The sequence below is a fragment of the Pongo pygmaeus genome, chromosome 8, assembly GCF_028885625.2.
Source record: "Pongo pygmaeus isolate AG05252 chromosome 8, NHGRI_mPonPyg2-v2.0_pri, whole genome shotgun sequence".
NCBI lineage: Eukaryota > Metazoa > Chordata > Mammalia > Primates > Hominidae > Pongo > Pongo pygmaeus.
This window is the reverse complement of record NC_072381.2, coordinates 6,037,463-6,057,829: the sequence shown is the minus strand read 5'-3', so window position 1 is coordinate 6,057,829 and position 20,367 is coordinate 6,037,463. Positions and strand designations below refer to the sequence as shown.

General features: G+C 48.0%; 1 protein-coding gene across 18 annotated transcripts in view; it reads left to right on the top strand.

Moving 5' to 3' along the window:
- IL15RA (interleukin 15 receptor subunit alpha) overlaps positions 1–20,367 on the top strand; it is a 48,933-nt gene that overhangs the window by 10,165 nt on the left and 18,401 nt on the right. For 9 of the 18 annotated variants that reach the window (XR_010127391.1, XM_063669517.1, XM_054503271.2 and 6 more), the window contains 4 exons: positions 6,756–6,950; positions 9,236–9,334; positions 12,511–12,711; positions 13,292–13,324. Coding sequence is in view for 17 of the 18 variants with exons in the window: in XM_054503276.2 (XP_054359251.1) it covers positions 6,756–6,950; positions 9,236–9,334; positions 12,511–12,711; positions 13,292–13,324 (528 nt within the window). In the remaining variant the exon portion in view is untranslated. Of the gene's footprint in view, positions 1–6,755; positions 6,951–9,235; positions 9,335–12,510; positions 12,712–13,291; positions 13,325–14,688; positions 17,279–20,367 lie in introns of those variants that run through there. The other 9 variants (XM_054503277.1, XM_054503274.2, XM_054503259.2 and 6 more) reach the window with 4 other exon arrangements.

Here is a 20,367-nt window from a genome sequence, read left to right as displayed (position 1 = left end):
CCAGACAGCACCAGAGGCCTCAAAGCCAGTGGGGCTCTGCAGGTAACCATAGCAACAGCAGAATCCAAATCCACCTCAACAACTGGTGAGATCGACTCCATCTCTCACGCCATCAGCCTAGCAGAAGACGTGTCCTCATTGGACTGGGGAGTAGTGGCGGCCATTGGCCAACAGATGCCTGAGACAGGAAGTGAGCAGAGCACTGCCCCTGTGACAGAGGAGAAGGCTTTGGGATGGGAGTTGAATGGGAAGAACAATCTTGAATTTGAGATTTCTCCCCTCCCACCGTGTCCCCAGCCCTGCCTGGTACAGGATCCTTCAGAAGCAAGAGCAGAGGTCGTGGAATTCTAACAGGGATGTGTTTGTGAGGTTTGGGATGTTTTTGTGTGGACTTAGGTGATGCCTGTCTTGTGACTCACCCACTGTGTCCTTTGCCCAGTTAGGCCATTAGGGTATTTGTCTTGTGTTGATTTTTATGAGAGTTCTCTGCGTGCTAAGGTTCTTAACACTTTGACATTTGTTGTTACTGTTTTTTGTTTGGTTGGTTTGTTGGGTTTTGGGGGGGTTTTTGTTCGTTTGTTTGTTTGCTTTTTTGAGACAGAGTCTTGCTCTGCCAGCCAGGCTCAAGTGCAGTGGCACAATCTTGGCTCACTGCAACCTCCACCTCTCAGGTTCCTGTGATTCTCCTGCTTCAGCCTCCTAAGTAGCTGGGATTACAGGTCCTCACCACCACACCCAGCTAATTTTTTGTATTTTAGTAGAGATGGGCTTTCACCATGTTGGCCAGGCTGGTCTTGAACTACTGACCTCAGGTGATCCATCTGCCTCAGCCTCCCAAAGTCCTCAGATTACAGGCGTGAGCTACTGCACCCAGCCTATTCTTTATCGAATTTACTCCCGGCCACCCTTGCACTTTTCCAGGGGCATGTACCAACAACTGTAACTAAACAACACCTGTCACTTCCAACAGAGCTGAGCTGTGTCCATGGGTTCTTCCATTCTCTCTCCAATGCACTATATCCCGGGAACGGAAAGCATTCCAAAATGTATGAATGACCAACCAGAACTGAAAGCAAGAGCAGCCTTTGGGAAAATGATGCTTCACGGGGAATAAGGTGTCTTTGCAGTTGCAAAGAAATGGTCTGATCTTGGCCGGGCACGGTGGCTCACACCTGTAATTCCAACACTTTGGGAGGCCAAAGTGGGCGGATCACAAGGTCAAGAGATCAAGGCCATCCTGGCCAAAATGATGAAATCTTGTCTTTACTAAAAATACAAAAATTAGCTGGGTGTGGTGGTGTGCGCCTGTAGTCACAACTACTCAGGAGGCTGAGGCAGGAGAATCGCTTGAACCCAGGAAGTGGAGGTTGCAGTGAGCCAAGATCGTGCCACTGCACTCCAGCCTGGTGACAGAGTGAAACTCTGTCTCGAAAGAAAAAGGAAAGAAAGGAAAGGAAAGGAAAGGAAGAAATGGCCCAATCTTGCAAGTAACTGTATGTGGCATTTGGGATAAGGGAGGGGTTCTTAGACTACCCCGCCCTTCCGAGATTTCAGAGTAACTCATGGCAGGGTTGTCAGTCCTCGGGAGACCAGGAGCTGACTCTATGAGCTAGCAAGGTCTCTCCAGGCCCAAGACAGCCATGCTAAAGAGAAGGCTGGGGGTGAGGAAAGACCAGTTGGTCACTCCCCCAACTAAAATCCAGTCTTTCTCTTGACTTTTCGCCTGGGGACCTCATGTCTCCCTTATTTTCTGGAGTCACTGCCCTGTGGCTGGTGGGAGATTGTTCAGCCACCGATGATATAATAGCACCCAGAGAGGAACAGATGTCCAGGTGGATTCAGGCTTTCACAGAGGGAAGGAACATTTTGTCACAGAGCAGAGTCTTGTGTTTTTATGGGACTATCCATTCTGGCCTGCTATCAGATGTTTCTGGAGTTGATTTGAGCTGATTTTTATGGTTATTCCTCTCTGCCCTGCCCTGCCCCCACTGCCTACCTAAGTATTTTCCCAGATATTTTAACATAAAACAAAGCAGCACAGGTGCAGGTATAGGATTTTGGTAGCAGGGAGTGAAACCTATGGTACTGCCAAGCTAAACACACACATGTGCACACACAAGGGAGTGGATTTTTGAGATGGAGGTGGAAGAATTTGATCCAGTTAAAAACTATTAGAATAGAAATTCAGAGCCCGGCATGGTGGCTCACACCTGTAATCCCAGCACTTTGGGAGGCCGAGGCGGGCAGATCATTTGAGGTTAGGAGTTCAAGACCAGCCTGGCCAACACAGTGAAACCCCGTCTCTACTAAAAACACAAAAATTAGCTGGGCATGATGACGGGCGCCTGTGGTCCAAGCTACTCAGGAAGCTGAGGCAGAAGAATCGTTTGAGCTCGGGAGGCAGAAGCTGCAGCTGCAGTGAGCTGAGATCACACCACTGCATTCCAGCCTGGGCGAGAGAGCGAGACTCTGTCTCAAAAAAACAAACAACAACAAAAAAAAACAAAAAAAAAAAAGAAAAGAAAAATTCCGAAGAGCGTAGCAAGAGGAACCTATACAGAAGGCCTCATTGATAGAATCAATCCCACGACCCGAAAGGGTATGAACAAGCTGTTACTCAGGACTTTAAGAGAAATTTTAAATGAGTGCTAAAAACCGTCTTGTTGGGCCAGGCGCAGTGGTCCATGCCTGTAATCCCAGCACTTTGGGAGGCCAAGGAGTCAGGAGGTCAGGAGTTCAAGACCAGTGTAGCCAATATGGTGAAACCTTATCTCTACTAAAACTACAGAAATTTGCTGGGCCTGGTGGCACATGCCTATAATCCCAACTACTCCAGAGGCTGAAGCAGAAGAATTGCTTGAACCTGGGAGGCGGAGGTTGCAGTGAGCCGAGATTGTGCCATTGCACTCCAGCCTGGGTGACAAGAGTGAGACTACATCTCAAAAAAAACAAGACAGATTTACTTAATTAGTCTCCTACTGACGACATACAAGATTAGTTACAGATACTGGCTGTTATAATCCATAACTTTGTACATACTCAGTTTGCAAATATACCAGCATATCTGTAAAATAAATTCTTAGGGGTGGAATTGCTAGGTTAAGGAATACATTATAACAATGTCTCCCAGGTATGCAGATATATCTGTAAGATAAATCGCTAGAAACAGAATTGTGGGGTCAGAAAGCCCTTACGTCTGTAATCTTCGAGACTGTAAATATGCCCTCACTAGGATGGTACAAGCAATCTGAAAGTTCTTGTTGACATACAAGGTTTATTATTCAACTTTCAGCTCTTTTCTGATTTGGCAGCTAGAAGCGCCATCTCCTGTAGCTTTCTTTTTAACACTTCTTTCATTATGAATAAGATTGAGCATTTTAAAATACATTTAAGAGCCATTTATATTTCCTTTTCTGTGAGCTGCCTGTTGTATCTTTTTCTTGTTTTCCCATGGGATTTGGCAGTCTTTTTGTTGATTTTCAAGGGCTTTTAACATATGAGAGGAGGTCAGGCGCAGTGGCTCACACCTGTAATCCTAGCACTTTGGGAGGTGGAGGCGGGCAGATCACTTGAGCCCAGGAGTTTGAAACCAACCTGGATAACATGGTGAAACCCAGTCTCTACAAAAAAAAAAAAAAAATATATATATATATATATATATATATATATATATATATATATTTGGCAAACTTCTTCTGTAAAGGGCCAGATTGTAACTATTTGAGACTCTGCGGGCAACCAGGTTTCTGTTCCAACTATGCAGCTCTACCATTGCAGCGTGAAAGCTGCCATTGACAAGACATCAATGAATGAGAGAGGCAGTGCCTCTGTAAAACATTATTCTCAAAAACAGGTGGAGGCTGGATGGGGCCTGTGGGCCACAGCCTGCTGATCCCGGCTTAGAGGCCACCAGGGGCCTCCCTACCCCAGGCTGCAAATCTTCCTGCCATCGCATTTGGTCTCCCCGTCAATCCACCCCAAGGCAGCAGGAAGATGGCTTCACTCAGTTCTCTTGTCTGGGACCCAGCCTTTGCACCAACTGCTCAGCAGGGACTTACCAAGAACCTCCTGACCTGGAACCAAAGAGCCAATGCTCCGGCAGCCGTAGGCAGCCCGTTGGTTTCCATGTTTTACAGCTGCCTTGGTAACCCCCGTCGCTGACCTGTACCAGTGTCTTAGCCAGTGATCCCTCAGGGCCTAGACTCACTCGAATAGTGGGGAGTCTGGGGGAGATGTTTCTGGTCACATCCTCATGGGCACCAGGACCCACAGTGCCCTCCAGCACTGCCTACCCGGAGCCCCGCCACACCCAAACCATTTCTTACTTACCTCTTCGATGTACAAGAAAACCTAATAATGTGATTCATTCATAAGAAAAATAGTCAAAAGAAAATCATACAGTTATTTAAAGTGCCTAACGAAAAATCTTGCTTTTTAAATTTAGCCACAGTTGAATTTTTCAGGCCAGGCATGATGGCTCACACCTGTAATCCTAGCAGTTTTTGAGGCCAGGCAGGAGGATCGCTTGACCCCAGGAGTTCAAGACCAGCCTGGGCAATATAGAGAGATCCCATTTCTACAAAACAAACAAACAAACAAACAAAAAACAAATTAGCTGAGCATGGTGGTGCATGCCTGTGGTCCCAGCTACTCGGGAGTCTGAGGTGGGAGGATTGCTTGAGCCTGGGAGGTTGAGGCTATGGTGAGCTATGATCACACCACTGCACTCTACCCCCAGGGACAGAGTGAGACCCTATCTTAAAAAAAAAAAAAAAAAATTTCTGGCATTGGAAGGACCTCATCTTGAAGGAAAAGCCAACAATATGGGCTTGGAGAAATCATGGTAGAGTAATACATTAGCTGCCTCCTTGCTTTTTAAGAACTAAGGACGATCCTTTTGGAGTTTCTTTGTAGGACCACAGTCTACAAAATTGGTGCCAAAGGGGATTTTAAGTTAACTGTCATTAAGGCCTTAAATAGATTCTTTCCTGGGATCCACAGATTTTTATATTAGGTACATATTCAATAACACCAACCTCATTCATTTTTGCCTACTGGAAAACAGGTCAACTTTTCTTTTTTACAGGTTTCGTTGTTGTTGTTGTTACATAATGTAGGAAAAAAGCCTGAAGTTCTCCTACAGCTCACTCAAGTCAGGTTGTCTTTAACATTACGTTACGTGCTTTCACATAGGAAAGGAATTTTTTAAGGACAAAGAAATATCAATAGTTGTTAATAAGTAATTAGCAACAACAACTAAAAGCCATTAATGAATACAGTGTCCCCAGAAAGGAAATGGAAATGACACACATTTCCGTCCCTTCTTTGCTTCTGAGGCCGATCCCCTTAGATGTGGACTTGTAAAACCCCTCATTTCCACAGAACTGAGCTGCTGCACCATTGCTGGGTGTGTAGCTGAAGTTCGGAGTCTGAGCCCAATTCCAGCTGTCACAAAAGTAGACCCATCTGGAGCAATTCACCTTGCTTCTGGTTTCTTCTGAAAAAGAGAGGATAATCAGATAAGCTGGCTACAAAGGTAGAAATGAAATAAATTGAACTCACCTCTATGAGAAGGTCAGGCTGAAGACTGTGGTTGAGGAACAGAGTTCATCCATTCATTCTTCCAACAAGGATTTCTTGAGCACCTACTAGTTCCAGGTACAGTGCTGGGCTCAGGATCACAGTGTTAGCGAAACAGATGTGGCCCTACTCTCATCTGCCTCAGAGTACACACAGTGCGATGCACATGAATTACATAATCTCAACATCTCCAATACAAACTGTGGAAGAGACTACGGGGAGAAAGAACTCAGCCCAGGCGCTTGTGTACTGAGGGAGAGGGATGGCCTTCCTCAGGAGGTGGTGTTTCAGTGAGCTAGGAAGGGTGGTGGGAGACAGAGTGCCACAGTGGGTTGTGCTTGGGAAGAGGTGGGTAGCGTGGTGAGTGGTGCGAGGGGAGCCCAAGACCATCATGGCCTGGGGAAGAGAGCTAGAGGGGCTGGCCAAGCCCCGAAGACTTCGTAAAGATTTGTTTTTTTTCTAAGAGCACTGAGTGGTCAGGGAAGAGTGACGTTGTCAAAGACGCATTTCTTTTTTTTTTTTTTTTTTGAGACAGGGTCTCGTTCTGTCAACCAGGCTAGAGTACAATGGCATGATCTGGGCTCACTGCAACCTCTGCCTCCCAGGTTCAAGCAATTCTCCTGCCTCAGCCTCCCCAGTAGCTGGGATTACAGGCGCGTGCCACCACGCCCGGCTAATTTTTTGTATTTTTAGTAAAGATGGGGTTTCACCACGTTGGCCAGGCTCAAAGATGCATTTCTAAAGGTGATGCTGGCCGCAGAGACCTGTGGGAGGGCCTGCAGGGGCCCTACCTGGAGGCACTTGCTGTTGTTCAGCGAGAATTGGAGGCTGGGTCCACAGTGGAGAAGGATGAAGACTTTTGAGAGATACTGAGGGCTTGGAGGGGGTGCGAAATGAAGGGAGAGGGTGTTTCATCGATGACCCTCTCCCCACGCCCTCATCTGTAGTTTTGCTGGCTGACTGGCACTTCAGGCGAGGCTCCAGGAAGGCTTCTGGGTGAGGGATGCCCTTCCTGCACATCCTCCACGTGCCCGGCACCTGGGGCTTGTCCTAAGGCACCCCTAGGATAAGCTGGACCCAGCTCTAAAGTTACTGACTACTGCCGCATGTGCCTGGAGAATGCCTCTTACAAGTGGAAGCCTCTTCACCCTCCCCTGTCCTCTGCACTTCCGCAGGCATCACGTGCCCTCCCCCCATGTCCGTGGAACATGCAGACATCTGGGTCAAGAGCTACAGCTTGTACTCCAGGGAGCGGTACGTTTGTAACTCTGGTTTCAAGCGTAAAGCCGGCACGTCCAGCCTGACGGAGTGTGTGTTGAACAAGGCCACCAACGTCGCCCACTGGACAACCCCCAGTCTCAAATGCATTAGTGAGTAGCCCTCGCCACCCCACCTTCCTCCCTCCCCCACCCCGCCAAGGCTGCACAGAGAGAAGACCCCATCTCAGGGGTCAGGGGATCTGTGCTGAGGTCTGAGGCTAAAGACACCAGTGGGGGCCGGGCACGGTGGCTCACACCTGTAATCCCAGCACTTTGGGAGGCCGAGGCGGGAGGATCACTTGAGGTCAGGAGTTCCAGATCAGCCTGGCCAACATGGTGAAACCCCGTCTCTACTAAAAATACAAAAAGTAGCCGGGCGTGGTGGCGGGCGCCTGTAATCCCAGCTACTCGGGAGGCTGAGGCAGGAGAATTGCTTGAATCCAGGAGGTAGAGGTCACAGTGAGCCAAGATTACACCACTGCACTCCAGCCTGGACGACACAGCAAGACTCCGTCTCAAAAAAGAGAAAGAAAAAAAGAAAGACACCAGTGTGATCCTCAGCAACAGCTCCTGGCGTTGGAAACACACAGGTGCTGGGGTCACAGGATTCTGGGTTTAAATCCTGGCTTTGCCGCCTACCACCCAGGAGGCCTTGGGCAGCTCTTGTGACATTCTGGCACTCTGGCTGGTCATCTGGGAAACGGACTTGATATCCACACTGCGGGCTGTGGGAGGGTGGCGTGAACCCTGGTAAATATTGACTCTTATTACGTGTAGTGCTTTGATTTGAGATGATGCTGGCAAGAGAATCTGGCTGCAGAGCTGGGCGGGACTCATGAGCACACTAGTATGAGAAATTTTTGGATTTCCCATGAGAAGGTGGATGTTGGAAGCCATCACTGCTCCTCTCTCAGTACCCAGCCCCGGGGATGGGCACAGGCCCTGGAGCAGGGCTGCCCTTTGCTCAGTCACCTGTGCATGGTGTCCAGCAGGGGTGAGGGAAGGTGGCAAGAATCAACTTTTTTTTTTAACTGTCCACACCTGGATAAACATCCCAGAAGCAGCCAAACCATCTCAGGTGGGAACCACTTGGAGCTGTTCCTGGAACACTCAGGCCCACCTCTGCAGGCTTCTCTCCTTCCCCAGTTCATCTCTGGGGCAGGGATGGGTGCGCCCCTGCATGGAACGGCCCCATAGCTCACACCCTCTGCAGCAGGGGACAGAGGGGAGCTCCTTGAGGCGCTGGACATTGCCACTGGCTTGGTAGTGCTAGCTAGCTCAGCCTCCTCCCCCAGAACACAGCGAGTAGGGAGGAAGCCTCCGACTTGCTCCAAGAAATCACTTGCTGGGGACACAGCACCCCATGGCATCAGTGACTGAATGGGAAAGCTGAGCGTGGCGAGGAGAGCAGGATCTGTGGGAACCACGGTGGGTCTTACTCTGCCAGTCCTGGGACTCCCTGGAACCTGTCTGCCCGAGGAAAAGTAAGGGCTTTCTCACCGCAGGGAAAGTCAGGTCTCCTCGACGCTCCATGTCCTTTGGGCAAATGAATCCAGGATGGAGAAGAGCAGTGGGCTCCACGGTCAGGATGGGGGAAGAAAGAAGAGAACCTGGAATCAGGATTTTAGAGCCCAAAGACTGGAGGCCTCTTTAGCTTTCACCTAGCCCAAAGGATCCTTCCACGTTCTGATCACTCACAACTCCCTCTGTTATGCTTCCCAAACTCTCGTGCTTTGAATGATTTTTTTCCTGCTAAACAAGTGAAATGTAAGCCAGGTATGGTGGCTTACACCTGTAATCCCAGCACTTTGGGAGGCCGAGATGGGAGGGATTTCTTGAGACCAGGAGTTCAAGACCAGCCTCAGCAACATAGCAAGACCCTGTCTCTACCAAAAAAATAAAAAAATAAAAATTACCTGGGCATTGAGGCACGTACATGTAGTCCCAGCTACTCAGGAGACTGAGGCAGGAGGATCTCTTGAGCCCGGGAGGTCAAGGCTGCAGTGAGTTGTGATCACACCCCTGCACTCCAACCCGGGCAATGGAGAAAGACCCTGTCTCAAACAAACAAAATAGAATCTATTGAGTGATCATTTATTCTCCCAAGAATAACCAGTATTATAAAATTGAATTGATATCATTAATATCATCAAGGCCAAAATAAATTTGATATTTAACTTGTGCAGTCTTTTTGGAAATGCAAGAAAAATAGTTTGCAGTCTGTCTTTGCATTTGGGTGGGGAAACATTGTTTCTTATGCTTTTAACCTGTCTGAAGAAGCCAGAGGCCTCCACTGTAAGTTCATGTGTTGATATATTTTATTTGTATCCAGTTCTGAGGCCAGCCCAGGCTCCAGGCTCAGGATCATAAGTGCCATGTGGTTATCCTCTCTCTAGGAGACCCTGCCCTGGCTCGCCAAAGGCCAGCGCCACCCTCCACAGTAATGACGGCAGGGGTGACCCCACAGCCAGAGAGCCTCTCCCCTTCTGGAAAAGGTAGGAAGGTCAGAAACTTATTGAGGACATTTATTCCCTCCCAACACCCAGAGCCCCCCTCACCAATCCTGCAGACTCACGGACCTCTGTGGTGTGCCGCTACAGACTTAGGCAATAGCACAAACGTCTTATTCAATCAAGAATAAGAACGTCCAGCTTAATTTTCTTTTTCAAATCAAAGTTGCTTGATATCCAGGTGTTATATGTGCAGAATTAATAGTGGTTTAAGTCTCACTAATATGTCATATCATATTTAGTTGTAGACACTTATCTTTGTCAAGAACTGAAAGCAGACTGAGGTTTGAGGTTGCATGTGTGTTAGCCCTCAACATTTTCCTGGGTGCTGGCAGAAAACAGGGCACTCCAGGATGGGAGGCCAGCAAGTAGTGGGAGCTTCAGCATGTTTACATCAATTCCCTCGTCCCCTAGCCAGCACGGGCAGCACAGTTGGGCCTGAACAGATGCCTGTCCGCTCGGCGGGCTGCACTGTGGGAGAGGAAGCCTGGGCTTCGGAGACCCAAGCGTTTTGTCACGGGCAGTAATCATGCCTGCTCTCTGCTCCGGGGGAGACCATGTCCCCGTCTTCCAAGGTGCTTGCTGTAGAAGCACCCTTGAGAGGATGGTCCAGAGAAAGGGCCGTCAGCTCCCCTGTCTGCAAGATGTGCAAAAATGTGAGAGACCCGTGGAGAGCTGCCCCCACCAGACCTAAACACCAGCACATCACGGTGACGGCTCTATTATAGAGGCATTGCCTGAAGCTGCCAGTGTCCTGTGTTTCAACAGAGTCTTCGGAGATTGTCAGGACCGATTTCCTCAGCACTTTCTCAGTGTTCAGAAAATTTGAAATCTTGGATGATTTCTTGGGATCCTCCACCCCGTATGCTATGATACCTTTGTGTTACAGTTCACTCTTGGCTTTAGTGTCGCATCATCCAGCCTGTGGCTTTCCCTGGCCCCTGTCTACTCCTTTGCCCCCAGGGATGGGCCTGTCTGTTGTCATTCATACTACAGGACTCAGCCATCCTTTGCGGAGTGTCGGTTGTCAGCCGTGGGTACACACTGACATCACCTGGGCACTCCAGTTGGCCTGGGTGCAATCTGGGACTCACGCCTCTCCAGCCCCAGGTGGATTTTTTTTTTTTTTTTTTTTGAGATGGAGTCTTGCTCTATTGCCCAGTCTGGAGGGCAGAGGTGAAATCTTGGCTCACTGCAACCTCTGCCTCCTAGGTTCAAGCGATTTTCCTGCCTCAGCCTCCCAAGTAGCTGGGATTACAGGCGTGCACCACCACACCTGGCTAATTTTTGTATTTTTAGTAGAGAGGGGGTTTCACCATGTTGGCCAGTCTGGTCTCAAACTCCTGACCTTAGGCGATCCGCAAGCGTCAGTATCCCAGAGTGCTGGGATTACAGGTGTGAGCCACTGCACCCGGCCCGCAGGTGGTTCTTAAGGGGGCAAGGCTGAGGCCTGCAGCTTAAGGGAGGAAGAAGCAGCTAAACAAGGTTCCCTCCTAGTGGGTCACCTGCACAGGGAGGAAGGGGTTGAGGGGCTGGCTCCATTTAAACTTGAGGTAATTCTACAACCCCTTTGATCTGAGTCACACCTGGTTCACCCAAGGAGGAGAATGATCAAGTAGGCTCTCCCAGCCCCAGCTTCGCATCCCAAACGCCTGGTCCGATGGCCATTGTCGAGACACAACTGTGCAGTCAGAAGCTCCGATGTGACAGCAGCCTTTGACCCGAGCTGGCACGAATGTGGGCACTTGGCTGAGGACGCCTTGGTGCGCCCTGTCTGCAGGGAGCCCTGGAACATTGGCAGTGAGGGTAGGGCAAGTTGTATGCGTGGTGGTGACAAAGGATTAAGGGGCATGAGGCCTTCTCATGACCTGTGTTGCTGGGAGACCATGGGAACGCGGCAACAACAGTGCGTCCAGAGAGCCACAGCGCTTTGCCTCACATTTCCTAGATTCCGTGGCTATCACAATGGAAGACACATTTTTCATGGAGAGGGAACAGCACAGTTACACCACACCCTTACAGTGCAGGGGCAGCCACCTTCCAGGGAAGGACAAGGAAGACAGGGAAGACGCTGAACACAAGGCAGCCTCTGTTCCTGAGAGCAAGCTCATCAGGATGCTTTCCTCCAGCACAGCCCGGAGAGTTCAGGCCAGAGCCCAGGCTTCCCGTGTTTCACATGCAGCCACTCCGAGTGTCCTCAGCCAGCGAAGCTTCACCTGCTCTCAGCTGAGCCTCCAGCGTTGGGCCTGCCTTCTCTAGTAAACAAGCTGAACGACTCAGATCTTTGACACCTTTTCTTTTCTTCCCCCCCGCCTTTTTTTTTAAGAGACAGGGGTCTCACTCTGTCCCCCAGGCTAGAGTGCAGTGGCTCAATTATAGGTCACTGCAGCCTCAAACTCCTAGGCTAAGGTGATTCTCTTGCCTCAGCCTCTCAGATAGCTGGAACTATAGGCACGTGCTCACCACACCTGGATAATTTAGTTTTATTCTTATTTTTGTAGAAACAGGGTCTTGCGGCAGGGCACGGTGGCTCTCGCCTGTAATCCCAGCACTTTGGGAGGCCAAGGTGGGTGGATCACCTGAGGTCAGGAGTTTGAGACCAGCCTGGCCAACATGGCAAAACCCCATCTCTACTAAAAATACAAAAATTAGCTGGGCATGGTGATGGGCACCTGTAATCCCAGCTACTCGGGAGGCTGAGGCAGGAGAATTGCTTGAATCTGGAAGGCAGAGGTTGCAGTGAGCTGAGATCGTGCCACTGCACTCCAGCCTTGGCGACAGAGGGAGATTCCATCTCAAAAAAAGAAGGAAAAGAAACAGGGTCTTGCTGTGTTGCCCAGGCTGGTCTTAAACTCCTGGGCTCAAGCGATCCTCGCACCTCAGCCTCCCAAAGTGTTGGGATTATAGGCATGACCCACTGTGTCTGGCTGATCTTTTCTTTATACGTGCTGTGATAGTAGCCATGTTCTTTAGTGTTGTCACAGGTCCTATGGCCCTTCCAGAGGAACAGCTATGTCACCCTCTCAAGGAGCACTTTGCTGTGGGAGAGGGAGGGCTGGCCAGGGTGACTCACTACGGCAGCTCCCACATCACCCCGTGCTGCAGCTGAGAGGAGGGGAGTCTGCACATTGACGTTCTCCCTGCCTTGGACTCTCCTACAGAGCCCGCAGCTTCATCTCCCAGCTCAAACACCACAGCGGCCACAACAGCAGCTATTGTCCCGGGCTCCCGGCTGACGCCTTCAAAATCACCTTCCATAGGAACCACAGAGATAGGCAGTCATGAGTCCTCCCACGGCACCCCCTCTCAGACAACAGCCAAGACCTGGGAACTCACAGCATCCGCCTCCCACCAGCCGCCAGGTTAGCACTCGCTTTACCCCAGGAGAGGTCAGTTCCCCATTGCTGCTTCTGAGATCGGGGCTGAGATCCAGCACAAGGCAGCTTTATATCATCAATCCAAAGTCAGGATTCACTGGGCAGCCTGCTGGCCCCAGCCACCAGCCACGGCCTCCTGGCCTGATCTCTTTCTCCGTAGCTTTCTCTGTGGCTGGGGCAGCTGGAAAAGCAAGCCCACCCCCCAAGATGTGACAGGGCCAGCCTTATCACCCGCACGGCAGAGCCTGTGCTGAGACTCTGAGTGGCATCTGTGCCCTCCCGCAGTAGGAGGTGGTGGGGCTGCCTGCAGTCCGGGGCCAGGATCTGTGGAATGGAGGAGCTGTGGGTAATGTGGACCTTCTGTAAGGCTTATCTGATTCTTAAGTGTGGCCAGCACCTCAGTGAGCTACCCTGCTTGTTCTTTGCTAAAATGAGTCTGGTTACACCAGCCACGAGTCTCCCAGGGTGCTAAGATGGGAGCCAAGCTGTGCAGAGTTTCTCCCGCTTCATGAGGAACTAGGACCTCTAGGACTCGAGCCGTGACGCTGTCCTCTCTTTTCCGCAGGTGTGTATCCACAGGGCCACAGCGACACCACTGGTAAGTGTGTCCCTTTGTCCAGTATGTTTATGATCAGGGTGACCGCAGTCCCAGGGTGCTGGGTGGTCCTGGCCCAGGCCTGCTGGCCCAGCACAGTCCTGACAGCGGCCCCTTCCACACTCAGAAGGCCTCCATCAGATAATAAGTTAAATAATAGCTGATTTATGGAATTATCTGTTTGATGTGCCCATTTTTCTAAATATTGGTAGCTTCTAGCTGTCAGGCTACTGGGGTTGAACCCAGAGAGCTGGCACCCCAAAAGAGGGTTCAAGGTCAGCTCTTCACAGCAGGGTCCACCTCTCTTGCATGGAGCATCCAAAACCACAGGTGCCGATGCCAGCACTGACGTTACAGTATCTCTGCCAGAAGCTGCCGATTCCTCTCCAGGGCGTGGCACCGTGCACTTAACAGAGAAGCTGTCCAGATTTTCAGTATAAAACGCTACTCTTGGCCAGGCGTGGTGGCTCACACCTGTAATCCCAGCAGTTTGGGAGGCCGAAATGGGAGGATCGCTTGAGGCCAGAATTTGAGGCCAGCCTGGTCAACATAGCAAGACCCCATCTCTATTTAAAAAAAAGAAAAAGAAAAAAAGTTAAGAAAACAAAATAAAACCAAAAATCCGCTCCTCTTTACAGAAGTCACACGCAATGCTAAGGCTAGGAGAATAGAAAAGAGAATGTGCAAGTGACGATAAGGAGGAAAAGGGGAAAGCGTTTGCAAGACTAAAAGAAAAAGCTGAAGGGAGGGGAGGAGAGCTGAGAGAGGAGGGGAGAACAGGAGGAAGAAGGGAAGCAGGCAGGGAGGAAGAACGCAGGTAATGAGAAGAATGCAAGTCATGCTCCAGGCTGACAAGCTCCCAAAGTAACAAAAAACCCAACTAATTTGATATGGGCAAAAATTATTTTAATCATCTGTTCATAAATTTTCCTGCTACAGAATGACTTATATTTTTGTGGTCTCATTTTTACCTGCATCAAACGTCATCTGGGAAAACATCAAGTGACTTTGGACATTTTCGCAGTTAATTGATTAGAATCATTTAAAAAACAATCAGGCTGGGCGAGGTAGCTCACACCTATAATCCCAGCACTTTGGGAAGCCAGGAGTCCTTGACTAGCCTGGCCAACATGACGAAACCTTATCTTTACTAAAAATACAAAAAATTAGCCAGGCATGGTGGCGCATGCCTGTAGTCCCAGCTACTTGGGATGCTGAGATGGAAGAATTGCTGGAACCCAGGAGGCAGAGGTTGCAGTGAGCTGTGATCACGCCACTGCACTCTGGCCTGGGCAACAGGACAGGACCCTGTCTCAAAAAAAAGACGAAAAGTAAATCCCATTTCTAACTCAAAAATCCCCTTGCAGGAAGGAAGCAACACTTGCTACCAGATTTCCAGGCATCCTTCCAGAGAGACTGTATAAATAAACACAGAGAGGATAAGGAATGCTGGACAGTTGCTTCTTTTCTTCTGTTCTGTACCATGTTTGTTTCCACTTGCTGGCATACCTTGTAGATCCTCCCATATCAGGACACAGAAACCATCTCATCGTTTTTAACAGCTACAGAATATTCCATTGTATGGAATTCCTACCATCAATTTAGCCAACCCCCTATCTGGACATGTGATTGCTACATTCTCTGGTTATCTTACAAACAGCCATTAATTGAAAATTCATAGGTGCCAGAATATCTGTAGGATAAAATCCTACATGTAAAGTTCAGGGGTCTTTTTTTCTGTATAGATTTTCCAACAACTATTTGATGATGGGCTATAATCTATAATCTGCTTTTTCTAGTTCATGACTTTTATTAGATTAAAAAATCGGCCAGGCGCTGTGGCTCACGTCTATAATTCCAACACTTTGAGAGGTCGAGGCGGGCAGATCACGAGGTCAGGAGTTCGAGACCAGCCTGGCCAACATGGTCTCTACTAACAATACAAATTTAGCCAGGCGTGGTGGCGTGTACCTGTAAGCCCAGCTACTCGGGAGGCTGAGGCAAGAGATTGTTTGAACGCAGGAGGAGGAGGTTTCAGTGAGCCCAGATCACGCCACTGCACTCCAGCCTGAGAGACAAAGCGAGATACACACACACACACACACACACACACACACACACACAAAGTCAAAAACTTTCTCCCAAATTCTGAAATGTAGTGTAATAAACGTTAACCAAATTCCTACAATGGACAAAGATAATTCTGTGCAAGGAACTGTGGAAATACAGAGATACCACACAAAAAAACTTTAGATGTTTTATGTTGGATCAGCCACCCTGCGATCCAGGAGCACCAGTTACGTGTGGCAGATATACTCACTGGCTCCTTGAACATCAGTGGATGTTGCTATTTCTGCATGAATAAGCAATCAGTTGAGCTCATCTTCATAAGAAAATATTAACGATGCTTTACCACAGTGGTTGCTCAGTAAATTAACTGACGTTTTAATCAACCCATTGATACTACCAATATCATAATTTGCGTTTTAAAATAAGTTATATAAATGATTAGCACTACTCTTTTGTTCTTTTTAATTCAACAGAAAACACTAAATAGTAGATGCTCAATAAGTATCGAATGAGTAAGCAAATGAATGAGTGAATTTAAGGGCTTTAACATTTTAATAAATATTTAAGAAATATGGTGCATAGTTTCATTGTCTTAAATATCTACTGGCTTACTTGGCAGCCATTTTTTTATAATTTAATTTAATTTTACCTTAAGTTCCAGGATACATGTGCAGGACGTGCAGGCTTGTTATATAGGTAAACGTGTGCCATGATGGTTTGCGGCACCTATCAACCCATCACCTAGGTATTAAACCCCACACGTATTAGCTACTCTTCCTGATTCTCTTCCTCTCTCTGCCCCTCCCCACAGGCCCCCGTGTGTGTTGTTCCTCTCCCTGTGTTCATGTGTTCTCACTGTTCAGCTCCCACTTATGAGTGAGAACATGTGGTGTTTGGTTTTCTGTTCCTGAGTTAGTTTGCTGAGGATGATGGCTTCCAGCTCCATCCATGTCCCTGCAAAGGACATGATCTCACTCCTTTTTATGGCTGCATTGTATTCCATGGTGTGTATGTACCACATTTTCTTTATCCAGTCTATCATTGATGGGTATTTGGGTTGATTCCATGTTGGCAGCCCTTTTTATCAATAACTTTCTACAATTATTCCAATATCTGCTCTCCCATCCCTGATTAAGCTGTTCTTGAGGACTCTTGATTGTAAACAAAAGGTCAGCATGCCATGGATGCCAGCACGTACACTGCCATGTTGATTTAGTACGCCAGGTATAAGGACTTATTTCTCGGGATGGCAATATGCCTCTGGGCTTTCATGGCTGAAATAAATTTGCCGCAGTCAATGTGCTCAGCCTTTGACAGGAGCTGCCTCTATGTTGTATCATTCATCCATTCAGTATAAACTGAGTTTCTGTTCTGTGCCAGGAATGGTCCTAAGCTATTATGAAATGCAGATTCCTCATTAAAAAGCAAATGTCACTTTAAATTTACTTCAATTTATAGAACTTCAAAAGCTTAACTTGATCAGTCAAGTATTTATTGAGTATCTACTCTAAACCCAACACTCATTATGTTCTTAGTGCAATAGAGATAGAAAAGAAACCACTAGGCCAAGCACGGTGCTCACACCTGTAATCCTAACACTTTGGGAGGCCAAGGCAGGAGGCTTGCGTGAGCCCAGGAATTTGAGAGACCAGCCTGGGCAACATAGTGAGACCCTGTCTCTACAAAAAATGAAAATTAAAAAATTATCCAGGTGTAGTGGTGTACACTTGTGGTCCAAGCTATTTGGGAGGCTGAGGTAAGAGGCTCGCTTGAGCCCAGGAGTTTGAGGATACAGTGAGCAGCTATGATGGTGCCACTGCACTCCAGTCTGGGCTACAGAGTGAGACCCTGTCTCAAAAAAAAGAAGAAAGAAAAGGAAACAAGGAAAGAAAGAAACAGAGAAAAGAAAGAAAGAAAGAAAGAAAGAAAGAAAGAAAGAAAGAAAGAAAGAAAGAAAGAAAGAAAGAAAGAAAGAAAGAAAGGAAAGAAAGAAAGAAAGAAGAAAGAAAGAGAAAGAGAAAGGAAGGAAGGAGAAAGGAAGGAAGGAAAGAAAGGGAAAGAAAAAGAAAGAAGGAAAGAAAAAAGAAAGAAAGAAAAGGAAGGAAGGAAGGGAAAGGAAGGAAGGAAGGAAGGAAGGAAGAAAGAAAGAAAGAAAGAAAGAAAGAAAGAAAGAAAGAAAGAAGAAAGAAAGAAAGGAAGGAAGGAAGGAGCGAGGGAAGGAGAAAGGAAGAAAGAAAGAAAGAAAGAGAGGAAAAAAGAAGCGAAAGAGAAAGAAAGAAAGGCCACTGCTCAGAGTCGTTGAGTTGATGCTCTTCCCTCAAAACCGCCTTCATCCGATGCAGGCACACAGGAGCTCTGGCCTCAGTGACACACGGGTATTACTACCCAGTGACTGGCCTAATTGGTCAGGGTGTTGCTGAGGAACGGCTATTCCCTGCATATGCCCAGAGGACATTTTCATCGTCCATGCCAAACACTGGCCCCTGGCTGTCTCAGCTGCCTTCTCCATCCTGGACCCAACCTGCGCACAGGCTGAAGGAGGGGGCTGGTGGGGAGATGTGGTTTTCACGGCCTCCTCTGCGATAATCACCTCTCCCCTCTCTTCTTCCTCCTCGCTTCTCCTCTGTCTCACCAGATCTCTTTCTCTTCCTTTTCCTCCAATCTACACACCCCCCACGAAACAATAAAAGGTGGAGGGCTTGGCAGGGAAGCTGTTGATTCACTGTCTTGGTGATTCTGGTTTCCATGTCTTTACTGGAGTTACCCGGATGTCACTGAGGGCGAGGCCAAGGGTCTGGCGCTGAGTTCAAGCTGCTTCGTTTTATCGTTGGTTCAGGAGCCCTCTTCTCTCTTGAGTTTCATTCTGCAGCTTTTCTTGTCACTTAAATAGAAACAGGAGGGACCTTGTGAAGGTAGAAGCACAGTTTATGTCATGTTGCCTTTTCCAATAAAACACTCCCTACACCATCAGTGTGCGCCAACTCACTAGCCAACGCGAAGACAGAGCTTACCGTCAGGTGCAGCATCTCTGCTAAGAGATTTCTTTTTTTAGTCATAATAATGATTAATGTTAAGTCCGAAAACTCAAAACATTTTCATTAATTTCTCATGTTTTCTGCTACTTCTTTTGTAACGATTTTTCTGTGCTTTTTTATTTACTTACAAGTTGTTTTATTTTGTTTCTATAATTTTATTATTTATTCTGATTACAGTGTCATCGCAAATATATGAGAAAAAACAGAAATAAAGATTATCTCGAATCCCAGCATTGTATATGCTTTTCTGTGCATATGGACATGCACATGGCTGGTTGGAGATTATGTGGGGTTTTTGTTTTTTTTTTTTTTTGAGACAGTGTCTCGCTCTGTTGCCCAGGCTGGAGTGCAATGGCACTCACTGCAACCTCTGCCTCCTGGGTTCACACGATTCTCCTGCCTCAGCCCCACAACTAGCTGGAATTACAGGTGCCCGTCACCACATCCAGCTAATTTTTGTATTTTTAGAAGAGACAGTTTCCTCATGTTGGCCAGGCTAGTCTTGAACTCTTGACCTCAGGTAATCTGCCTGCCTCAGCCTCCCAAAGTGCTAGGATTACAGGTATGAACCACTGCACTCAGCCTATTGTGGGTTCTTTTTTTTTGGGGGGGGGGGATGGACTCTTGCTCTGTCACTCACGCTGGAGAGCAGTGGTGAGATCTCAGCTCACTGCAACTACCACCACCTGGGTCCAGGCAATTCACCTGTCTCAGCCTCCCAAGTAGCTGGGACTACAGGTGCATGCCACCATGCCCAGCTAATTTTGTATTTTTGGTAGAGACGGGGTTTCACCATATTGGTCAGGCTGGTCTCAAACTCCTGACCTCATGTGATTCACCTGCCTCAGCCTCCCAAAGTGCTGGGATTACAGGCGTGAGCCACCGAGACTGGCCTGCAGGTTCATTTTTATCTCAGTATCTTTTTCACTCAAGATTTTGCAGACATCTTTCAATGTTAATAAATGCAGATTTATTTTATAATTTTTAATAGTTGAATAGTATTCCATCATATGGGCATACCATATTTTATTTAACTAATTGTCTATTGATAAGAGATTCAGATTAACATCTTGAAAATTATTTTAGGCCGGGCACGGTGGCTCACGACCGTAATCCCAGCACTTTAGGAGGCCAAGGGGGGCGGATCACTTGAAGTCAGGAGTTTGAGACCAGCCTGGTTGACGTGGTGAAACCCCATCTCTACTAAAAATACAAAAATTAGCTGGGCTTGGTGGTGAGTGCCTGTTATTCCAGCTGCTCGGGAGGCTGAGGCAGGAAAATCACTTGAACCTGGAAGGCGGAGGTTGAAGTGAGCCAAGATCATGCCATTGCACTCTAGCCTGGGCGACAGAGCAAGACTCCATCTCAAAAAAAAAAGAGAAGAAAATTATTTTAAACAATACTTGAATGAATACCCCTGTATATATCTATTCCCTTAGAGTAAATTCTAGTTGAACTAGAGAGTCAAAGGGTGTGGGCTTCTTAACTGCCCTTGGGAAAGATGGCACAAGTTTATACTCCCAGCCACAGGGCTCTGAGTGTCCCTGCGCCCTTATACTCAGATGTTTTGCAGTAGAGCTGCATTGGAAGGCCAAGCCCTGGGAGGTTTATTTCGGTATATGGGCATGGCCTGGGGGTCATGCAGTGAAGGCCCTCAAAGTCACCAGGGTCCATGAGATATGCTGCCCGTGGTCTTCAGTGAGAGGTAGACGCTGCTCCAGATCTCAGCGCCGTCGTCTTCTGCTGCAGATCTCAGCGCCATCATCTTGCATGCAGAGCACTGGGTGATTTTTTTTTTTCAGGGAAATTCACAGTAGTCAGGCTCATTGGACAAACCTGCAAGTGGATTTTGTTTGTTTTTGTTTTTGTCTTTAGAGACAGGGTCTTGCTGTCGCCCAGGCTGGAGTGCAGTGGCGCGATCACAGCTTACTGCAGCGCCAG